The sequence below is a fragment of the Vigna umbellata genome, chromosome 5, assembly GCF_029865625.1.
Source record: "Vigna umbellata cultivar VRB3 chromosome 5, Vumbellata_1.0, whole genome shotgun sequence".
Lineage (NCBI taxonomy): Eukaryota > Viridiplantae > Streptophyta > Magnoliopsida > Fabales > Fabaceae > Vigna > Vigna umbellata.
Window position 1 is genome coordinate 37,483,295 of NC_142169.1, and position 17,625 is coordinate 37,500,919.

The 17,625-nt window shown below is 30.2% G+C and overlaps 1 protein-coding gene across 3 annotated transcripts; it reads left to right on the forward strand.

Annotated features, from left to right (window-relative positions):
* Window positions 1-4,775: 4,775 nt before the first annotated feature.
* Window positions 4,776-11,828, forward strand: LOC148198282 (agamous-like MADS-box protein MADS1). 3 transcript variants are annotated; one of them, XM_088092066.1, is made up of 9 exons: window positions 4,783-5,069; window positions 5,288-5,523; window positions 9,049-9,130; window positions 9,711-9,772; window positions 9,851-9,950; window positions 10,102-10,143; window positions 10,454-10,495; window positions 10,599-10,771; window positions 11,523-11,828. In XM_088092066.1, exons 1-9 carry the CDS (start codon window positions 5,067-5,069, stop codon window positions 11,524-11,526), a joined length of 744 nt encoding a protein of 247 aa, XP_087948192.1. In that variant the 5' UTR covers window positions 4,783-5,066; the 3' UTR covers window positions 11,527-11,828. The 3 variants fall into 3 exon arrangements, with proteins under 3 accessions (XP_087948193.1, XP_087948192.1, XP_087948194.1); XM_088092068.1 differs by having other exon boundaries at window positions 4,785-4,989; XM_088092067.1 differs by lacking the exon at window positions 11,523-11,828 and having other exon boundaries at window positions 4,776-5,069; window positions 10,599-10,775.
* Window positions 11,829-17,625: the final 5,797 nt, after the last annotated feature.

Sequence of the window (17,625 nt, forward strand, 5' to 3'; positions counted from 1 at the left end):
GGAGTAAAAAATACATGGCAGATGCAATGACACACATGGCATATTCATATTGTAACTGCCCGAGTAAAAATCCAGAGAAATTTCTTGTTAGTTCTTTCCTTATGTTTCTTTTTTCTTTCTGATGTTGAGTAACTTAGTGTGAAAATAATAAGTACTTGGAAATCATAAGGGTGTTTGGTAAGGTGTTTGAAAAAGTCATGGATGATAAAAAACAATTCAATATTGTTTGAAAAAATATGAGTTCATAGTATAAAATTATCACAAAAAAAGGTGTTGTTATATTGATCTTCCTGCTGCACTAGTATCTTTAGGGCTCATTAGCTATCACTTCATCACTTTGACAAGATATTTTTGTTCCTTTACGCATGTTATTAGTTTTCCATATTATTGTCTTTACAATACAAAGTTTAAACATTCTGATTTAGAAAGTAAATGTTTAATCTACGAATATCTTGTGAATATATAAGGGATAAATGTTTATTCTACGATATGAAATCTTATTTGTGAATATATAACGGGTTTTGGTAGTCTATTGATGTTGTGTGAGAAATTCTGTATGGGTGAATTTAGTCACTAAATCAGTGGCTATTTATGCACAAATGGAGGTCAAGTTTTTGGCGTTTGAATTAACAACTTAAAGAACTATTGTACTAGCAACTGAAAATTTGATGTTCGTTAAATATATTTTTAAGAAAAGATCGTCTAAGAACCTTTTATTTTGAGATTCAACAAAATCTTTTATTGAATAAGAGTTTATCAAAAAGACTCTCTTGGATAACTCGCTAAATGCTATATGATTAAACATTATCCTAAACGTTGTAGTAAACGAACTATCCTAAACGCTACAATAAACAGTCTATTATTCAGATCCAATGTACGAATAGTTCTTTTGTCTATTGTGTAGTATATCTTTCTGTGCAAATCATATGAGGACAAAGTGCTTTATTTAAATGTTCTCTGTTGATTCAGAAAGACGTCAAGAGATACAAAGACATTCAAGGAATGTTTCCTCGCTGCTTTCTGTCTGACCATTCGTACAACAACACAATTTTTCTCTACATAACCAAAATAACATTTGACATTGTACAAAAGGCTACATTAACTCCATCAAAAGTCAATGATCTACTTTAACGAATCTTTATCCAAGTTCTCTATAAATTGAAGACTTCATGAAGAAGAGAAGAAAAACAATTCATTGCACATATTCTTACACTGTTGAAACTCTTTCTCTAGTTGTGCACCGTCTAGCTTTGAAAACATATCTTTGTAACAATTTTTTCATATCTATGTTGTTTATATTGTATCCTCTCTAAAAGACTTTTCATCTGTACTTATTTTAAACATACATTTGTTTCTAGATATTCAGAAGTGATTCTGGATATTTTAAACATACATTTGTTGGTAGTCACTTATGAAGGTTCCAACAAAGTTAAAAGAAACAAGCTCAATTTGTTTACTAGACAATATGAGTTGTTCACATGATAGATAATGAAAGCGTTCAAGTAATGTTTAGCCGCTTTCAAACTATCCTGAACGAGTTCAAATCCTTAGGTAAGACAAATGAAAACTTTGATCACATTGACAAAATTTTACGTAGCATTCCTTGTCAGTAGAGACCTCAAGTTACAATATTGAGAACATCTAAGAACCTTAATGGTCTCAATCTTAATGAGCTGGTTGGCTTCTTAAAGGTCCAAATCCTCCATTGCGGTATATATCAAGAGCATACTGCCTCGGTTCAAAGGAACCGAGTTCTAATCCTATATTGTTTTGCCTCGGTTCACAGAACCGAGGCATAAAAGTGCAGACCTTTTACCTCGTCTGTATATGCTTCGAGTCAAGAACCGGTGCCTATAGGCTAAAATAACCGGTGCCATAACCTCTGACTGCACTAGTGTGAAATAAGATTTTATCAAAAAGGCTCTCTTGGATAACTCGCTAAATGCTATATGACTAAACATTATCCTAAACGTTGTAGTAAACGAACTATCCTAAACGCTACAATAAACAGTCTATTATTCAGATCTGATATACGAATAGTTCTTTTGTCTATTGTGTAGTATATCTTTCTGTGCAAATCATATGAGGACAAAGTGCTTTATTTAAATGTTCTCTGTTGATTCAGAAAGACGTTAAGAGATACAAAGATATTCAAGGAATGTTTCCTCGCTGCTTTCTGTCTGACCATTCGTACAACAACACAATTTTTCTTTACATAACCAAAATAACATTTGACATTGTACAAAAGGCTACATTAACTCCATCAAAAGTCAATGATCTACTTTAACGAATCTTTATCCAAGTTCTCTATAAATTGAAGACTTCATGAAGAAGAGAAGAAAAACAATTCATTGCACATATTCTTACGCTGCTGAAACTCTTTCTCTAGTTGTGCACCGTCTAGCTTTGAAAACATATCTTTGTAACATATTTTTCATATCTATGTTGTTTATATTGTATCCTCTCTAAAAGACTTTTTCATCTGTACTTATTTTAAACATACATTTGTTTCTAGATATTCAGGAGTGATTCTGGATATTTTAAACATACATTTGTTGGTGGTCACTTATGAAGGTTCCAACAAAGTTAAAAGAAACAAGCTCAATTTGTTTACTAAACAATATGAGTTGTTCACCATGATAGATAATGAAAGCGTTCAAGTAATGTTTAACCGCTTTCAAACTATCCTGAACGAGTTAAAATCCTTAGGTAAGACATATGAAAACTTTGATGACATTGACAAAATTTTACAGTAGAGAGACATCAAGTTACAATATTGAGAACATCTAAGAACCTTAACAGTCTCAATCTTGAGGAGCTGGTTGACATCTTAAAGGTCCAAACTTAAAAAAAAATATAATTAGCCTAACCTAATTTTGTTATATTCTTTTAATGTATCAAATGACGTTTCGGGCTAATATTTATTTCTACTCTAATGCCAGTTTGAAACCCCGTTTAAGACAAAATTAAAATTAATGTAATTAGATCAAGAGAACTATATGCATTTATTTTATAAATTTTGAGACTAAAATATATAAAAGTTTAGGATATGAATAAATTTCAATTTTAGATCTAAGTTTAGGAACTATAAACATATTTAACTTTTAAAATACCAATTTTTATAATAAAAATAGTCATAATAACAGTTACAACAATAAAAATAAAATTATAAAAAAGGATACGAAAATAAAAAAATAATTACAAAAAGTAGTATGCTCTTTATATGTTATTATTTCAGGTAAATTTGAAGATAAAGGAAATATATATTATAAGTACATAATGAGTAATAAGTTGAAAAGAAGAAACAAAAACCATTAATATTTATCGTCAAATTTCAAATGTTACTTCTCGGTTGGCTTTTATATACACTGGCTTACGCTGAATGCATATACACAACAAAAGTTTATTTTATCTTGTATTCATTACTGGACCCTGTTTCTTGAGTAACTTTTATTATAAATTTACGTAATTGTATAGTGAACGATATATTAATTAATATCATTTAATATTTGAATATACATGAAGTTGATGTTAAATAATCAGTACTTTTTTTTTTCCACAATCGTTTCTTAGAATTTAGAAATGAAAGTACTACTGAATTTATAGATAGTTAATACAATCTTTAATATTTAAATATACATGATGGTGATGTTAACGCTGATTTGTTGTACGCACTTTTTCCCACCACGTCCATACTTTGAAAAAAACTGGCATTTTTATAGGACACTATTGAAGAAATTAAAAGTAAAAAGAAAATGAGAAAAATAGTATGACTATATTCTTCTTCCCATGTTTCAATAAATTAAAGTTTTCTAATTATTGAATCTTTAACCATTATTTTTAGAGAACTCTTTGTGATGACTCTTACACTTTTATCAGTCATTGTCTTTTCTTTTCTTTTCCACTACAAGTTCCATCATCCATTTGCAATTTAATCCATATTTGTTAGTATAAATGGTGGTATAAACCCCAAAAACTGTGAAAATGTTTATTATACTGTGGGAAAAGCAATCCTTCAGATAAAAGTGTCACCTATTTTACATACACTATGCCTAATTGTTTTCAAAATCTAAATGTTTAATTAGGGTTCTTGATATATTAACCCGGCCATCAAAATCGAAACGCAGAAAAGGGAAAGGAAGAAAAATTTCAAGTGAAAAATTCAAACCAACTTTCCCATTCCCACAAAGACTATCTGAAATATAAGTAGAAGAAATGAAGATTATGATCAGACATCACGTGGGAACCCTTCTTAGTTAAAATTGTAATAATTCAAGAGAGAGGGTCACAAGTCATTGGAAACTCTCAGGTTTTTCAATTTTAAAATACAGAAAAATAATTAAATGTAAAAAGGATCAATTAAAGGAGAGAAAAAGAAAAAAACCCTTGTTATATACTTATATTTTAACTTTTTGTTTCTTCAAAAACTAAAGCATAAATGTTAATATTAATCATTAAGAAATATTGGGTTGTTTTACTTTCTTTTTTCTATAAGTGCAAGCAAAGGCATATTTGAAGTAAAATGCCAAAAACAAAAAATCGAAGAAGCAAAATGGTTTTGTTCTTTGATGAGTTAAAAATTTGAAGCTTGAGAATTTTGCGTGCAAACTTTTATGTTGATGTCCCTCTCATTGAAATTGAATCAAACCCCACATTAACAAATTAAAGTCACTTTCGAAAAGAGCCTTTCATTATCTCCCTCTCCTTTTCCCCATACATGAAGAAATGGATGGTTTATGGAGCATGAAAGGTGAACCTCAAGTCACTCACACACACACATACACACAAACACTCTCTCTCTCTCTCTCTCATGCTTTAATTCTCAAACACGAGAAGTTAAATTTTAGTGTGAGTTGGGTAATTGTTGGAGGGTCTATTTTCAGTCCATAAATACCTGTCTGCTAGGCCAACTCACTTCCATATTTTGCATCCTTTGTACCTGAGTTCAAGGTTTACACCAAAGAACTACATATAGTGCAGATTCCTAAGGTTAGATCACATAGTGGACTTGTTTGTTTGCACCCTCTTACCCTAACTATTGTTTCTGCATATTGCTATCTAATTTCATGGTTAGTCACTACCTTATAGCATGCCAAAATCCAGATCACACCAAACCCTTGTTCACATACATACAATTATCATCACATATATCTTTCCTTTTGTTTTCTTTCCCTTTGTCTTCAACCTATTTCATCATTTGATTTGCATATATATTTTGTTTTTCAATGATCCAACTCGTACTGACTAATTTATCTGGTTTTGGTATATGCTGCTTAATCACTTTTAGCTTCAAACCATGGAGCTTCCAAATCAAGCTCAAGAAGGCTCTTCTCAAAAGAAGATGGGAAGAGGGAAGATTGAAATCAAACGGATCGAGAACACCACAAATAGGCAAGTCACCTTCTGCAAACGCCGCAACGGTTTGCTGAAGAAAGCTTATGAATTGTCAGTTCTGTGTGATGCTGAAGTTGCCCTTGTTGTCTTCTCAAGCCGTGGCCGTTTGTATGAGTATGCCAACAACAGGTTATATACCAACGCACAAACCCTTCTTAAATTTCTCCCAAATCTTCAAGGTGCTCTTTTGATTTGTTTACTAATATCCAAATAATGCTCGCTGATTTTGTCTCAGAATGTCTGCAACTTGTTTGAACAAATGAAACTGATATGTTAATCCCAGTTTCTCTTTTTTAATCTGTCATGAGGTTTTAAGATAGGACCAAGTTGGATTTCCCGGTTCTAATAAGGGTCAATTTCCTTTCTCCCCCAACACTTTTAATTTTGTCCCTTTTGTTTGTTTGTGTTTTTTAATGATAATGTTATTTTCCTTAATGAGCTTTGTGGTGTATGTGCATTGTTTATCTCACAAACCTATTGCTCTTTTATTCTTGTCCCCCAACTGTTTGTTTGAAAGGTTGCAGATCTGTGGTGAGAGATAGAAATAGGAGTTAAGGTGATAGATACTAGGAGTATGGCACTTGATAGATGAAGAAGAGGAACAGCTTTGAATAGGGTTACAAAGATTTGCAAGTCAGAGATCTTAGCTTCTTTGTGTATATTCTCCCATGCTCTTGATCTTTTTCCAATCCTTTTCCTTTCTCTCTCTCTTTCCCTAAACATGTCAACCATAAAACCTACAAAAGTCTGCCACATAAAGCTGCAAGCACTCATTATTGAACTTCTTCTCTTCTCTTCTCTTCTCTTCATCATCATCATCACTTTTTCTTCACACTCCTAATTAACTTGTCAGCTGATCAAAATTTCAACTTATCTAGGGTTTCGATTTTTCTTTAGTCACACCTAAATCCATTCATGTCTAAGTCTTTAGGGAAGTCAAATCAACGATGTGTATCTACTAATTTGATAACCTCATTGTGAAAAAGTGAACAGTAAAAGAATGTTTAAAAACTCTTTTATTGAATTTCTCACCGTACAAGGTAGTTATGAGGGTGAACCTTCCAAAACCCAAAATATTAGGGTTTCTGTGGTCAAAGATTTCAGATTGCTCTTACAGTTCAAACAGTTTTTTTTTTCTCATCATAAATTCATTTCCCATTTTTGTCCTTTACCATAGGGTCAAGGAAACATGGTACAGTTAGGGTTTCCCATCTTGTGTGGTGTTATCAATGTCAAATACTCTCTACGCCTTCCACAATAATTTTTTTTTCTTGCAGAGGGGATTTTGAAATATTCATGGAATTAGGGGCTACTTGTTTTTTTGTTAGAATATATGTGAAGTAAGGTTTTTGTGAGGATAGAAAAAGGAGATTTATTTTTGTTTCTCAAATATTTTTATTTCATAATTATAAAATAAAAATAAAATGATAGTAGTCCACATAAATTTAATATAGCAATCTTCTGTTTATTTTTATGATTATTATTTGATATTTTTTAATTTAAAAATAAAAGAATGTGCTCACTTTTTCTTTTTTTTTTCTCAGAAAATCCCATTTCCAAAACACCCACAGACACAATTAACTTAAGCTAGAAGAACTCCTCTCTAGGGTGGATATTTACATTTCTTGAATACATATAGAATATAAATTACTATTCATTAATTGCTTTTTTTGAAATGAATGAAATACAATTTGTTCTGAAAGAAAGGGTTAAGAAAATACGATTCACTGGTCACGTGAAGTTCTTATTATTTCTTAGTTCTTGAGTAAGGACAACAGGGCACAGTGGCATTTATTCTTCTGCAGGGTGTTTGGTTCATCTTTTTATATATATAATTGTAAGTTCATTTTCTTTCCGATTTGGTAGAATTTTGAAAGAAATTAGTATCCTAAAGAAGTTACATATTATGGTGTTTTGATGTTATTCTTTGTGGATGGTTTGTTTTTTACCCTGCGTTGCTAAAAGTAACAGCATGATATCAGATTCTAAGAATGGCTAAAAGCAAAGCACCCCTCTCTCTTTCATCTTTTTTCATTTCTTTCATCTTTGAGGAAATAAAGCTTCTTCACTCGACGTCAATCTTCTACCTACTCTCAATTATGTGTTTTGGAAATTTCAATAAAAAGGGAAACTTACATTTACATTATGGCCAGATGATCATAGCTAATCGGCTTCTTCCTACTCATCTCATTAACTATTTCCATTCGAACTTTCAACTTTAGCAAGTTTTCAAAAAGGGAGAGAGGGGTTTCACATTATATTCCTTAGTATATTTCAAACAGATGAGAGTTTTTATATATATAAACGATTTCTGCTTCAGCTGGTTTGTGTCCTTAGAAAATTTTGTGAGAAAGAAGGGTGTCTGAAGAGGGAGAAGAAACAAAGAGAGTACGATCCAATGAGAAGTTCTCAGACTTGATGACCTTCATTTCTTAGCTTTCAAAGTTTACTGACACACACTAGAACTACAGGAGCAATCTTCAAAGGGATTTATGGTGTTTTCTGAAGTTTTCAAGTGTTATATTTATTTGGGGAGAAATTATCTTTTGACACTTCACCAATATTTATTTCTTAAAATGATATGGTCATTATAAAAGTAAAAAATTTAGTTTTTATAGAAAAAATAAAAAGTAAAATAAGTAGACGTAAATGAAATTTTTTATCAAGATTGAGATATAGCAGAAAGTTTTTGGCATTCAAATGATCGTGTTGCAGAGAAAAAAAAGAGTTATAATAAACTTTATTTTCCTCACAACTATGAGAAAAGAAAAGTTTGAAAATAAGTCTCATCTCAACTTTTGAATATAATATTAATTATCTGTTTTTATTTGTACTCCAAACAAGATTAAGAGAGACAACACGAACTGAAAAATAAATGAGTAATCATAAAGTTAATTTTGTAAAATTGTTATGTTAATCATCTATTTATTATGATTTTTTATTTGTGTGAGAAAACTTAAAAAATGATACTTATTATTGGTTAAAGAGAGTATTATTTCTATTACTATAGATGGATCATTTGCAGAATAGAAGAATGTTTGTTCTTGATCATAATATTATTTTTCATGTCATAATTTTCAAGAGTGGTATTTAAGAATCAAAAGTAAAGAAATGGTAACATTTAATCTTATTTATGTATTTTTGCATTATAATATTTAATATTTTCATATATTTATTCAGAAAATGAAACACCCTTTAATATAGAAAAATCATTTATATAGATTGAGTTTTATGGAGGATATACATATGACAGTTTTAGTGGAAGAACTGCATCGTGACTTGTATGTCTCTTCAATTTCTTTGACTTTTATACTGACAGAAAACTGCCTTTATAAGACGAACGAATATTGTTTTAGACTTTGAATCACATATACAATACATAAATAATTTAAAATATTCTTGTTTCTCCAATAAATTATCATTTTCAAGTTGAAAGCTTAATCATATATGTAAAACTCGTATACGTGAATTTAATTGAGTTGCTGCGATGATCTTGATGCTTATATTTACTGTTGTAAATGGTATGTGTCAGCAAATTAAGGAAAATATTTATGATAGTAAACATATTTTTTGCACTTTTGCCAATATTGTTCGTAGATTTGTGGCACTGATCCACAAAATTTTACGCTTGCTTGAATTGTTTTCACTTTGCAGTGTTAGGGCAACTATTGAAAGGTACAAAAAGGCAAGTGCTGCTTCCACAAACGCAGAATCTGTATCTGAAGTTAATACGCAGGTAAATTTGTTAAGAAATATAAAAAAATAAATTATACTGCACAAAAACAATGTTTTCTTTTGGCTATTAGCAGATAACAAATGCACTACAATTTCTCAATTACAACCTTTTTGAACCAAAATGTTTTTATAGTCAAATCGCTCATGTGTATTTAATCTTTTAATAATAGTAAAATAATCACTAATATATATGCATCTTTTCTGAATAATACATACTAAAGCAAAAACAATGTTTCGTGGACTTTAATATGAATTTCCAGCGAATGAAATTTAATTTATGTCATTGCTTTTTCTTAAAACAATATTAATGTCATTATTTATGCACTTTATTAAGAAAAAAAAAATACTTTTTTGCTTAAACTTAAGTATCATATCTAATAAATATAATTAAGAACAATTGGTAAATGTTATTATTCTTTTTTTTTATTGTATTTGAGTTAAGAATAAAATCTTTTTAAATTATTAATTCATATTTCATCATAGCATACCTTGTATCCTAATTCTTCATTCCAAAAGATTATTTTTTATGATATACTATTTTATATATCTTCTTCTTCACGTATTAACACTGAGAACATCAGTTTTACCAGCAAGAATCATCCAAATTGAGAAGACAAATTCGGGATATTCAGAACCTAAACAGGTAAGTTTCTTAGATTTTTTGTACGTACTTTTAATATACTCTCTCCAGTGAATAGCTCACATCAATTTTTCTTTGTAGGCACATCCTTGGGGAAGCTCTCGGTTCTCTGAGTCTTAAGGAACTCAAGAACCTCGAGGGTAGATTGGAGAAAGGATTAAGTAGGGTTAGGTCTAGAAAGGTATATAATTAATATATATATATATATATATATATATATATATATATATATATATATAATGTATGCATATATATATGTATGTATGTATAAATCCTGTTTGTATGTCTTTATATCTTTATTCCTATAGACTGATGCACTAAAAATTTTGCAGCATGAAACACTGTTTGCTGATGTCGAGTTCATGCAAAAGCGGGTACTAATAACTTTTCTTTGGCGTTGTTAATTTATGTTTTACTTGTTTTTGCTTTTTATATACCAAAGCTACCATATATAGCAAGTTTCATGAACAGAATAAAGAAGAAGATGAGGTAAGTATAATCTGATTAGGGTTTACCTTTTCTTCTCTTCTACAATGATTTTATATATTGTATATCAAACTTCTCATGCTTTTATTTTTCTTTGTTGATTAATTGGTTTCATTTTACTTGCCATTTGATTTCACATCAAGGTTTGTCTGCACGAGTAACCAAATTCTGAAGTGTAAGTTTGCTGATATTATGCAGGAAATTGAGCTGCAAAACCATAACAATTATCTGCGAGCTAAGGTACTCTCATTATTCTATTAGCACACACAGTCCAAGAATCTATATGCAGAAACACATAAACATGGTGTCATTATTATTGAATGATGGTTGAATATTGATGCAGATAGCTGAACATGAGAGAGCTCAACAACAGCAACAACAGCAAACAAATATGATGCAAGGAACACTGTGTGAGTCACTTCCTTCACAATCTTATGACAGGAACTTTTTCCCTGTAAATCTCATAGGTTCTGATCAACAATATTCACGTCAAGACCAAACTGCTCTCCAACTCGTGTAAGCATTCATCACCTTCTACTAATACTGTGTTTGGTTGTTCATTTTTCACATCTCAGATGCATTTTCTTTTAAGTTATTATTAGCTTTGAAGATTGCTTCAAAATAAAACAACACCTAACAGCTTAAATGAGACTCTGCATGTTTGGTTTAACGTGAAATCAAGTCAAACGTGAATATATACCATCTACATGCAAACTGAAACTACTTTAAGTCATTTTTATTTTTACATTCAACTTTGGATTCTAAACACAGTTCCTTCATTATCAATCACTTCCAACACACTTACAAAAGTTACTGAATCTGATATTTATAACTAAAATATAAAAGTAAAAGCAGACTCCAATACTAGAACATTACAAAAATTTATAACCAAGTAAACTAATTTGTTCCTTCAAATTCTTTTTATACTAAAAAGGAGACAATTTTGTCCGCATAACTGTTTATAAATTGAACAATACACATGAAAAAGCTTCCATATTCTTTAATAATCTACCATGCATATTAATTAGTCCTAATTATTCATTAATTATAAACCTTTCTTTGAACACTTTTACATTAACTGTCTTTCTTTGGATTTTATCCTAATTTTATTTTTTTCAAGCCTTATCAAAAGAAGAGAGATTACATATGTGTAGACATAAAATTTATGGTGTGAAAAAAAAGTTAGAATCAACCTCCAAGTAATTAACAATTTTACAAAAGTAATTAATTAACCTTCCAGTTTTTTTCTATATGTATTTGAATGCAGCTGAAGACATGGTTGAAAATTAAAGCTACAGTGGAAGGTGTGGCACAGTGTTTATGGGTTAATTATGATAATCTTGCTAACTACTGTAATAGTTGTAGTGTTTACATAGTGGAGATCCAATAATGTCACATGCCTGTGTTTCCAGAACCATATTATATATAGTGCCTTTAGAATATACTTCTAAAGGTTATCAAACTGTGAACTAAAAATGAACCATCATTTTGGACCATTATTTCATACTATATATATAATGCTTAATTATGTATTTTTAATTAATAATAATTGTGTGTGATTGAGACCCTTGCATATATGCTTCTGATATAATCTAAGTTAGTTATTTATATATTTGGATGTATTAGATGGCTTAAAAGAATTCACCCTAACTTTTGTATTTGGATACATATGTTGATATTTATTTTCTTTTTCTTTTCTTATCATTTCATACCTTTTGTAAATCTACCATTTCACTCTTTTATATTTTTCATCATTCTAATATTGTTTTAGATAAAAAATTTTAGAAATAATTTATTTTTTTCAAAAAGTTAAATACTTCAGAGTAAAATGTTATTTAAAAGTGAAATTTTTATGAATTCCTGGTAGTAATTATGTTACTTAATATAAAATAAAAAAAAATCGAATTTCACTTAAAAATATTTGAAATATTTTACATTTTATTCTTTTTATAAATCTATGTTTTTTCTTTGTGAATTTTGGCTTTAGCTTATTCTCCAATGTTGACAAAGTTCTTTAAATTAAATTCGATTTTGTTATTGTCTTTGCCAATGTTATTATATAATTTGTTAATTAAGGATTTACTCGTCAATATCAATTATTGTTTGACTAAGGTTAAAAATAATTTTTTATGCCCTACCATAAAATTATTAAATAGCAATCAAATATAAATAAAAATAAAAATTAATTATCATATTAACTAAACTAAATATTCTTTTATAAAATAAAAATGATTAGAATTTAAAATAATCTTCAATTTATATAGAAACTAATTTAGAATCAATAATAAAAAATAATTAATATTTTAGTAACTAACATTAAAGACTAATTTAAACTTTAATTAGCAAATTAATTATAACTTTTTATTAATTATAAATATTATTTTAGATATTAATAATTTTAAATTTATAAATAACTTAGTCAGTATGATTATTTTGTCTTCAAATTTACTAATTTTTTCAGTGATGTCTTATATTGATGTCATTTATTAGTGTTTTTAAGTTAGTTATGTTTTACCATCAGTGATATGAGTATTTCTTGGGTCATCATGATATCAAGTATTATTTTTTATTGCAGTGAAATGAGACTTTTTTTGTTGTTGAAATAATTAAGTTCGAATTTGTGGTGGTGATGTTAATGAAAGTTATTTTCATGACATTATTAAAATTATTTATGAATTAATGTATATCAAAATTATTTGTTAGAATTTTTGGTGAGGTTATTTTCTAATTGATGTCACTTATTAGTTTAATTTTTTTCTCTATTTTCGTCATTAATATTATATGTTATGTAAAAGTTTTGTATTTATTATTAAAAGAAGTGCTATATCTAAATAAGAAATTAAAATTTTACAAATTAATATTATTTTATTTAAATACATTATTTAAAAATTAAAAAATGTAACATAAAATAATTTAAATTTCTTGAAAATTATAAAATTTCTTATTCAGATATAAAATGTTACGTATAGACTTGTCGTTGGTAATGAAGAATTGTTAAAATAAGATTAGTTGAACCAACCTACAACCTAGTCAAATTAGTCATGTCAAACTTTTTGCGTACGAAAGTTTCTGGAATAAAGAGATTAGTTATTTATGATAAGACCGATTAAATTATATCAACAAATAGGAAAAGATATAAGATTTAGAAGATGATGTTATTAATGATGAAATCTAAAACTTGTAGAATTTATAAATAGAAATTTTGACTTGCATAGTTGCAATTAAAAGAAAAAAGACATAAAATTATTGGGTACCACAAAAGGCTTGATAAATCTTTAAAGTTCACCATAAAAAATAACAAATTTTATAAAAATGTTTCATAGAAGAATTTTAATAGAGAATTTCTCTCCCCTTAAATGATAACTAAACATCTCTCTATTCCATTCATTCCCAAAGTATTTATACCTCTTTTACAGAAAAAACAACATAACTAAGTTTCTAAATTTTTTATTCAAAGTTTAACAAGTGGACATTCTATTCTCATTCAAGCAAACAACATATAAGTAGCACTTCTCTCATGTGAGCCTCCACATGTTAAGCATCATCATGTAATTGTACCTCCATTAGATTAGCCATCATTTGCAAGGTTTCTTGGGGCAATTTAGCTCCGACTCTTGTGATGAGCCCTCTTAAATCTTGTATTGGTCTCAAGCTTCCATTTGGTTTTGGGTATAGGCTTCATGACTCATGCACTTGAACTTGGTCAATGATTTCCACATCATTCCCTTCCTCTTCAAAATGTTTTGTTCTCAAATTCGATTAAAGGATACCAACAAAAGAAACAAGAGATTAGCCACATTAAAAATATTACTTACACCATACTCACCTGACACATGTAGTTTTTAGGTATTATCATTTATCTTGGCCAATACTTGAAAAGTATCATCACATCTTGGCATAACCTTAGACATATTTTGTGATGGAAAACACTCTTTTAAGAAATGTACGTATTCAATTACTTGCTTTAAATGTGATATTTTTCCTTCCTTTGTTAACATATGTTGCATACCCTTTCATTTTCTTCTCAATTTAGGCCCTGACTTCCCCATGTAACTTCTTGACATATCCTGCCCAAACTTATCCTATTAAATTTATTGAGAAATTATGGTAATGGTAACAAACCCAAACGAGTTAAATGATGAAAATCATAAACAATTTCAAAGGGGAACAATAATGTGTACAACTCTATTGTAAGAAAATTCAACATGAGGTAAACATTCTTTCCAAGTTCTAAGATTTTTCTTAACTATAGCTTTAATAAGAGTAAAAAAAGTTTTATTTACCAACTAGATTTTTCCATTTGTCTAGGGGTGGCATGTTATTGAAAACAACAATTTAGTTCTAATATTACACTACAAAGTCTTCCAGAAGTGACAAAGAAATTTGGAATCACAGTGACATACAATAATTATAGGAAATTCATACAATCTAACCACTTCTTTGAAAAATAAGTCAGCAACATCACATGCATCTTCTATTGTTTCAAGGTATAAAATGAGTCATCTTAGAATACTGTTAAGATGTCGGCAAGTGTACCGAATCGTATCAAGTAATAATAAATGGTAAGACCAAGTATCGTTTCTCAAGAGACTCACGACACTAGACAGTTATGTAATTACTTAACTAATTAAGACTTAAAAACAATTTTTGGGGGTTTTGAATGCAAATGAGATAAAAATAAACATGAATGCAATTTGATCAATTGAGGCTAAACACTAGAATGGATGGATGAAATTGATAATATGAGATGAATATGTTGTTGGGGTTTAGATTTTACCCAGTTTACTCTTATGAATATATGAATTCGTCTTCTTCATTCAATTGTTAATGTCACTCTCTAAATTACTTAAAATCCGATCCCTCGGCGAAGAAAGTCTATCCTTAATTACTAGACCACAATCCCTTGCATCCCAAATAATTAATTCTGCATAACGATTAGGAGCTTAAGACGACCAAAACTCATATCCCCATCCCTGAGCAATACTACTTTTGGGAGCAATTCTCCAGAACATGAATTGTAAGATACCTCCCGGTACTCATGCAAATCTTACATCATGCTATGAATGAGTTAAACATAACAAGCATTAAGCGAAGAAGAATTACCCTAACAATTAATGAAAGAAGCATATATAATTAAAACCAATTGAAACACATTAGAGTTTAAATGTTACATCTTCCCTAACAACAAATTGAATTTAGTTCCCCCTTGTCATGGGGAAACTAGATGAACAATGGAATGAAAGAGATAGAAAAACCCTAGAAAGAGAAGAGGAGAGTTGTCACATCCCTAAACTACCTACAAGCGGTGAAAAGTGTGTTTCTGTGCTCAAACCAACGAGAGATACAATCCTTAGGATGTCCAAGTCCTTAAATAGATCAAAATAATAACAGAAAATGGGTCCAAATCCACGTCACTGACCCTTAGTGCCCCTGGAAGGGGACCCAAGCGTGGTGCGGGAAGAAAACTGGCGCATCCATCAATAGATGCTTTCATCTGAATCCAGCAGCATCCATCAATAGATGTTAATCTTTCTCATCTTCATCGTCATCCATCAGTAGATGTCGCCAGTAGCATCCATTAGTAGACGCTTAATCACATAGCATCCATCAGTAGATGCTTAATTTAGTAGCATCCATTAGTAGATGCTTAATCTAGTAGCATTCATCAATAGATGCTCTCATCTAAATCTTCATCATCATATATAGTATCCATTAGTAGATGCTTTAATCTAGTAGCATCCATCAATAGATGTTGTTCTTCATATCCATCAGTAGATGCTATCATCTGAGTCCTCCTAGCATCCCTTAGTAGATGTTTCCAACATCCATCAGTAGATGCTGTCATTACTACAAAGCAAAATGAAATCCAGACCACACAAATAATCAATTAAAAAGAAAAAGTGAGAAATCGGGTTGCCTCCCAATAAGCGCTTGTTTAACGTCACGAGCCTGACACTATTAAGCACAATTTGAATTTTTGATATTGGTGCTTTTCTCTCTTTCAACAGATTCCTAGTCACCATCTTTACTCTCCTTGAATAAGGAGCCTCAATCTGAATAACTCCATTACCTTTAATATCTTTAATCACCCATAACCTATTCTTGAATTTCACTGGTTTGCCAAGGTAGGGTTCATTATTTTCATGCACAGAGTCTTGATGAACTAGTTTCTCTTCATTATCTACCTTCTTCATCTACTATTGGCAGTCTTCTCTACTTCCAAACCTAAAAAGAAAGATTCTAATTGCACTTGAAGTATGGCGCTCAACGCCCTCAATGGGACGCCCAAGTAGTGATGCGTGACATCCTGCGTTGAGGGTCGTTAAAGGGGCAATCAGGCGCCCTGCGACCTTCTTCAGTCTTCTTCTTTTTTTCATGATCTTATGCTCCTAGGACAAACTTTCAAATTTAATCCTGCAGACACTAAAGAACACTGCATTAGAGCACCCAATTAGCACAAACAAATAAAAAGATAAAATTAAAGATAAAACAAAAATTAAAAACAAAAAGATAAAATTAAAGATAAAAAGATAAAGATAAAAGATAAAAAGATAGAAAGATAAAATTAAAGATAAAGTCTAATCGGTTAAGAATCACACAAAAGTATAGTTTAAACCATGAGTCCCCGGCAACGGTGCCAAAAACTTTTTAAGATGTCGGCAAGTGTACCGAATCGTATCAAGTAATAATAAAGGGTAAGACCCCCCAAGAGACTCACGACACTAGACAGTTATGTAATTACTTAACTAATTAAGACTTAAGAACAATTTTTGGGGTTTTTGAATTTAAATGCAATAAAAATAAACATGAATGCAATTTGATGAATTGAGGCTAAACACTAGAATGGATGGATGAAGTTGATAATATGAGATGAATAAGCAATACTGCTTTTGGGAGCAATTCTTCATACATTAATTGTAAGATACCTCCCGGTACTCATGCAAATCATACATCATGCCATGAATGAGTTAAACATAACAAGCATTGAGCGAAGAAGAATTACCCTAACAATTAATGAAAGAAGCATATATAATTAAAACCAATTCAAACACATGAGAGTTTAAATGTTACATCTTCCCTAACAAGAAATTGAATTTAGTTCCCCCTTGTCATGGGGAAACTAGATGAACAATGGAATGAAAGAGATAGAAAAACCCTAAAAAGAGAAGAGGAGAGCTGTCACATCCCTAAACTACCCACAAGCGGTGAAAAGTGTGTTTCTGTGCTCAAACCAACGAGAGATACAATCCTTAGGACGTCAAAGTCCTTAAATAGATCAAAATAATAACAGAAAATGGGTCCAAATCCACGTCACTGACCCTTAGTGCCCCTGGAAGGGGACCCAAGCATGGTGCGGGAAGAAAACTGGC